The following is a 6,237-nucleotide window of genomic DNA, read 5'->3' as shown; positions in this document are numbered from 1 at the left end:
GGCGGTGGCGGCCGTGCAGTGCCGTTGCGCCACCGAGAGCCGCGGCACGGAGGCGCGGCCGCAGCAGCGCGACGCGGCCGTGTCGGTCGAGCAGCGCCGCCACACGCGCTCGGTCGCAGTGCGCCACAGAGCCGCTGCCGGCGACGCCGGCGCCCGTGGCGTCGGGGCAGGTGGGCCGCCGGCAGCCGCCGCGGCAGCTGGACGCCACCACCTGTACGCCATCGCCCAGTCTCGTCTCGCGGTCCGTCAGCACCGACCGGCCCAAGGAAGTACTGAAGAAGGTACGGGATGATGAGCAGCTGTCTTGATCAGCCATGGGTCAGCTCGTGGGTGTTGTTTTACCGCAGGTGTGTTTATATGGTGACGACATTTGCAGTTCTCACAATTATTTGTGTAGGAAGTTTAACACGGACTGCTGTCAGTGAACTCGAGCCATATTATGTGTCACAAAATCCATAAATTGTTATACCAAATACGGCTTCCTTTAACACGGTGTGGGATAAGGCGTGGTTACGCGTGATCCAGTTCGAGTCGTGCTGGGTTTTTTTCAAACGCTCTCCCTGGCACACGCCCCAGGTGAAGACCACGATGACGGACGTGGCGGCCCTGCGGAGCGTGGCCAGCGGAGACCACGTGATCAGTCGGCACCAGAGCTGTCAGACGGCGGCGGTGGCCGCACCGGCTCCTGACCGGCCGCCGCCGGCGCCGCCTGGCGGCCGCGAGTCGCCGCTGCCGCCGCTGCCCCGCGCCGGCGGCTCGCGAATCCCGCGGCTAGCCACACCGCCGATGGCGCGCAAAAACCCGCCGCCGTCGCCACAGCCGGGGACGCCGCCGATGGCCCGCCGCGGCCCGGCCCCGGCCCCGGCCGCGGTCAGCGCCGGACAGCCACGGGGCCCGCCAGCGGCGACGGCTGGCGGCGGAGCGCCCGCACCGCCCGCGGCGCCGGCGGCTGCGGAGACGCCGCCGCCGCCGCCGCCCGTCCGGCGGCCCGCCAGCCCGGCGGCGCGGGAGCCGGCGCCGCAAACGCCGCCGCGAGGCGCCTCGGTAGAGCCGCCGGCCTCCGAGCTCAAGCAGCGCCAGTTTGGCCGGCGCGATACGTTCGTGGCGCGCGGGACCCCGGAGGCGGCACGGGACGAACGAGGCCAGGGCGACACGCCGGAGCGGTGAGTGCCGGACCTCCCGGACCCACCTCCTCGGATCTCGGCCTCTTGGACCCACCCTCCAACTCGCGTCAGCGAGCTGGAGGGTGTGCCCAAGAGGCGTGTCGGGTGGGGTGAGCTCGGGAGGCGCCAGCTAGAGAGATGGGTCTAGGAAGCGTCAACTAAATAAGTAAGTTTAGCGACCTGCATGTGATTAGGAGACACCAGCGGAACGCACTGAATCCGGATGCACTGGTTGGAGTCAGGTCAGTGAATTAGGGGACCGGCAGTGGGGCGTTTGGTCAGGGAGGCGCCAGTTGAAGAATTTGGTCGGGAAAGTTGTCGAGCTGTGAAAAGGACGGAACAAATCGGCTGTGACCTGGAGCATTCACATCCGTAAGAATGAGCACGCGACACAACAATCCATAATGTGTTGATATAGTGCTGGTTTTGTTCGGCGACGTTACATGCAAAACAAAATACCAGCCATGGTGTGGCATGGGCGTGAAATATTCCCTCCTGGATGCATATCATCACACTGCTTGTAACATGTGCTCGATTTGCCCGAGTGTGCGTTAAAAATTCGGCCTTCACCATACTGAGACCCGGGGGGTCATGCAATAAACGGCGAGACGTCGCCGTTCCGCATCATGGATTATCTGAGTTATTTAGTGGCAGTTTGTGAGCCAGTGTTTTGGAGCGACCGGAGCGCTGGGTGACTGACGGAGTTCGGTGCTGCAGGAACACCGCACCGCCGCCAGACGCCGGTAACGGTGGCTCGGAGGTCGACATCATCTCAGCAGGGACATCGACGGCCAAGACGCCCTCCGCTCCGAGGAAAAAGTGCGTACGCTGATCTGTTGTCACGCAGGGTTGTAAAGCCAGGATAGTTCGGGTTCGGCTCAGAGGTACGCCGGCTGTGATCTGACACCATGCGGTGTCTGGACTTTTGACTGAGCCGGGTCAGAAGTCCCTCAAGAGGATACGAGGCCGCTCATGTAACTGGCAGCAGATTTACTTCCATCCTGAATGTCGATGGGTGTGTAAAGTTGGCGTGTGCGTCGGTGCTTAGCTGGCATATTGCCCTTCCTTGGGCGCGCCCGGGTTAAGGGCAGCACCATAACGTTAGTATTCCTCCGATCGCGTACCGGTGCCGTTCTCAGGGCTGAGCCGAGCCCGGAGCTGCGCTGAAGGCAGCCCACCCTCTGACCCAGCACCGGTGCCGTTCTCAGGGCGGAGCCGAGCCTGGAGCTGCGCTGAAGGCAGCCCACCCTCTGACCCAGCACCGGTGCCGTTCTCAGGGCTGAGTCGCGTCCGGAGCTGCGCTGAAGGCATCCCACCCCCTGACCCAGTACCGGTGCCGTTCTCAGCGCTGAGCCGAGCCCGGAGCTGCGCTGAAGGCACCCCAACCCCTGACCCAGCACCGGTGCCGTTCTCAGGGCCGAGCCGAGCCCGGAGCTGCGCTGAAGGCACCCCAACCCCTGACCCAGCACCGGTGTCGTTCTCAGGGCCGAACCCAGTCCGGAGCTGCGCTGAAGGCATCCCATCCCCTGACCCAGTACCGGTGCCGTTCTCAGGGCCGAGCCGAGCCCGGAGCTGCGCTGAAGGCATCCCACCCCCTGACCCAGTACCGGTGCCGTTCTCAGGGCCGAGCCGAGCCCGGAGCTGCGCTGAAGGCACCCCAACCCCTGACCCAGCACCGGTGTCGTTCTCAGGGCCGAACCGAGCCCGGAGCTGCGCTGAAGGCACCCCAACCCCTGACCCAGCACCGGTGTCGTTCTCAGGGCCGAGCCCAGTCCGGAGCTGCGCGCCGCGCTGAAGGTACTCAACGACTCCCTGTCGTCCGGCGGCGGCGGCGGCGGCTCGGCGGCGGTCGCGGCCGCCTCCCTGGTGCAGACTGAGTGGTTCCGCGTGGGTGGCACGCGCCTGGCCGACCCGTTGGTCGTTGAAGACTACCTGGACGCGTTTGAGGCTGTCTCGCCGCAGCTGCTGCGCGCCGTCGTCAACATGGCTGACAACAATGTGAGAGCGAATGCGCGAGCGGGGAGACTGCGCGACGCGAGGTTTTCCGACGCGGGTTTTGGCGCAGAGTAGAGCGTGCTTGTTTCTTTGCCTTTACGTGTGTGTGTGTGTGTGTGTGTGTGTGTGTGTGTGTGTGTGTGTGTGTGTGTGGCTATATGGCGTCGCCTGCCTCTCACCCTGGCAGGAAGGGCGGGCACCGCGGGGGATCGAACGCCGTACCTCTGGTTTCCTAGATGCGTAGTTGCCTTTAAGTGGCCAGCGTTTTGCGAAAGTTGTAGTGTATCCGCCCCACGTCCGCCATGAAACAAGAGCAACGATTCATGGACAAGGACGTCAAATCGAGGCGGCATACGTACGATTGCGACATCTACCGACCAAAACGTGCGGGGGCCCCGCCGTCCATCGCCTCTGAGTCACCCGAACGCTGGGCGCCATTCCGGCTACTTTTGGTTGGTGTTTGGATTAGAGCCCTTTCGACCATTAATGATAACACCAGGGATATGGGATAACGGTGGGGCGGAACTACATGCGCCTGGGGAACCAGCCGTCGAGCTCAGCCCGCGCAGGGACCCTCTGAGGAGTATGCGCTGAGCGCCCGGTCGGGGTCCCCCTCCGGAGGGCTTCCGTCCCACTCGTGGCCGGCGCATGCAGCCTACCCCGGCTAAGCGGGGCGTCGCGAGGATGCAGGATGAAGCAAAAAGAAGGTAACAGGGTCGGCTGCATCTCGGCCGTTCGCCTCCTGAGTGCGTCACGTTCGTCGCTCTCAATCCGCCGCGCGTCCGCAGGGCAACACGGCGATGCACTACGCGGTTTCGCACGGCAACTTCGACGTCGTCTCCGTGCTGCTGGACAGCAAGGTGGCCGACGCGCAGCGCCAGAACAACGCCGGCTACACGTGCATCATGCTGCTGTCGCTGGCGCAGATCGGCTCGGAGACGCACCGTCAGGTGGTGCGCCGCCTCTTCCAGAGCGGCGACTGTCAACGTCCGCGCCAAACAGGTGCGAGCGAACGGTGGGCTTCGGCGGGGGTTTGCACCGGGGACGGGGAGCTGTTGGTGGACCGAATATTGGTGGGCGGGGGGGGGGGGGCGACGACATGATGCAGGGAGTTATTGGTGGGCGGGGGGCGACGACTGGGGGCGGGGGGTAGCTGTTGGTGGGCCGAATGCGACGACGAAGTGTGGATGGGACGACGGCGTGCGGGTGCGGATGTGCGAATCACGAGGGTAACGCTCCCCAAGTGACCCCGCGACAGTCGTGTTGTCACGTTCGAGAATGATGCTGCGCCGCGTTCGCAACGAAACGCTTTGAATTGGCCCAGTCCGTAAACGTCGTGTCCGTGCTCCCGTGTTCTGCCGATGCCGTTGCTGGTGCCGCTCGCGCGCCAGTCTTGCTGCCGCGTTGACATCAGTGGGGTCACCATGCCCGTGCCAGCGTTGCCAGTGCGTCCATGTCGGTATTGCTGGTATCCCCATGATGACATTGGGGTCGTTATCGCGACCACATTACCGCGTCGGCGCTATTGCGGTGCTGGTGTCACTGTCGCTGCCGTGCCCTGGTCAGCTCCCCCCGTCCTCCGACAGCACGGCCAGACGGCGCTGATGCTGGCCGTCTCGCACGGCCGCCTGGACATGGTGAAGCTGCTGTTGGAGGCCGGCGCCGACGTCAACATCCAGGTACGCGCTGCCCCCTCCCCCGTCGCCGCTGTCAGCGGCCGCAGACGCGACGGCCTCCGCCTCGACAAGATGGCGTCTGTTTGGCCGGGCTCGCTTTCGAGTCAGCCGGGCTGCCGACGTTGGCCACGTCAGTCCGACGGCCACGCGGCTGACGTGTTCGCGTAAATCACAACACGGTTCGGACGGAAATATGATTACGCTTCTTTGTGACTGGATACCGTCATAGGCGTCTTGCCGGGCCCTTCGGAAAACGCCTGCCCGAAGCGTGCAAACACGGCACGGGGCCGCGGGGCCCGCCTCCGCGCCTGACCCCCGCGTTCTCCCGCCAGGACGAGGACGGCAGCACGAGCCTGATGTGCGCCTCCGAGCACGGCCACGCGGCCATCGTGCGCCTGCTGCTGGCGCACCCCGAGTGCGACACCCAGCTGACGGACAACGACGGCTGCACGGCGCTGCAGGTGGCGATGGAGGCCGGCCATCGCGACGTGGGCCTGCTGCTGTACGCGCACTCCAACTTCTCGCGCGGCAGCTCGCCGTACGGCTCGCTGCGGCTGAAGCGGGGCGCGTCGCGCACGCCCGGCGCCAGCGGCCGCGCCAGCGCCACGCCGCCGCGGGGCACGCCCACCGGCACGCCCGGCCTGGGCAGGCGGAGTCACTCGTCGCTACATTGAATGGCCGAGGCTGGCTTTGCCGGCTATTGACGCTGCCGCCGGCGGTGCAGCCGCCTGACCGAGGAGCAGCGGCGTCGGCGGTCGCGCAACCGCCTCAACCGCCGGCGCGGCCGGGGAAGAGTAGTTCAGCCCCGCCCGCCACTGTGATGGCGGCTCACCCGATCCTCCCCGTGTCGGCGCGGGCCAGCGGTGCACGCTACAACGGGCTGGCGCCGACGCAGTCCGCTACCGACGCAGTCCGGAGCTACCGGGGCGCCGCGGCTTCTACCGTAGCGAGGTCTGCCAGCGGCCGGCGCCGCCTTCCCATGCAGCAGTTCAGCCTTTCTGCAGCGGGCGGACCGCGGGCGCCGCCCTCGCCCCCCGCACGCCAGCAACTAACCCCGCCCGCGCAGCACCGGGTGCGGCTCCGACCCGCGGCCGGAACCTCGGATGATCACCGTAGGATGTCCGGAGTGCGGTGCCTGGCCCGAGGAGACCGGTACCGGCCCGAGGAGTCCGGTGCCTGCCCCGAGGAGGCGAGCACGCTTGTTTTACCGTTCGACTGACCGTCACCGAGCCGTTTCGATGACGGAGCCGGTGCGCTTTGGCGCCTCGGTGCGCTTCCGCTGCCAATAACCCGTTACTAGCCACGTGCCAACGAGTGTAACCGTCTGCGATGCGTGCCTGCGTTGTGAAGCGTGCGTGTGAAGTGATCGTAACACCCAGCCAATACATTCCTGGATGACAGTT

General features: G+C 65.9%; 1 protein-coding gene across 1 annotated transcript; it reads left to right on the top strand.

The window, feature by feature from the left end:
- Positions 1 to 1,005: 1,005 nt before the first annotated feature.
- On the top strand, positions 1,006 to 6,237 carry Kank (KN motif and ankyrin repeat domain-containing protein 2 kank; the record flags this gene model as incomplete). The annotated part of the gene is given in 7 exon segments (XM_037233767.1): positions 1,006 to 1,163; positions 1,881 to 1,982; positions 2,924 to 3,161; positions 3,947 to 4,138; positions 4,140 to 4,160; positions 4,745 to 4,837; positions 5,167 to 6,237. Coding segments are annotated over 7 exon segments (1,146 nt in total), but the record flags the coding sequence as incomplete, so codon positions are not given.

The sequence above is a fragment of the Pollicipes pollicipes genome, unplaced genomic scaffold (assembly GCF_011947565.3).
Source record: "Pollicipes pollicipes isolate AB1234 unplaced genomic scaffold, Ppol_2.1 Scaffold_7231;HRSCAF=8579_pilon_pilon_pilon, whole genome shotgun sequence".
NCBI classification, from domain to species: domain Eukaryota; kingdom Metazoa; phylum Arthropoda; class Thecostraca; order Pollicipedomorpha; family Pollicipedidae; genus Pollicipes; species Pollicipes pollicipes.
This window is presented reverse-complemented; position numbering and strand designations above follow the sequence as displayed.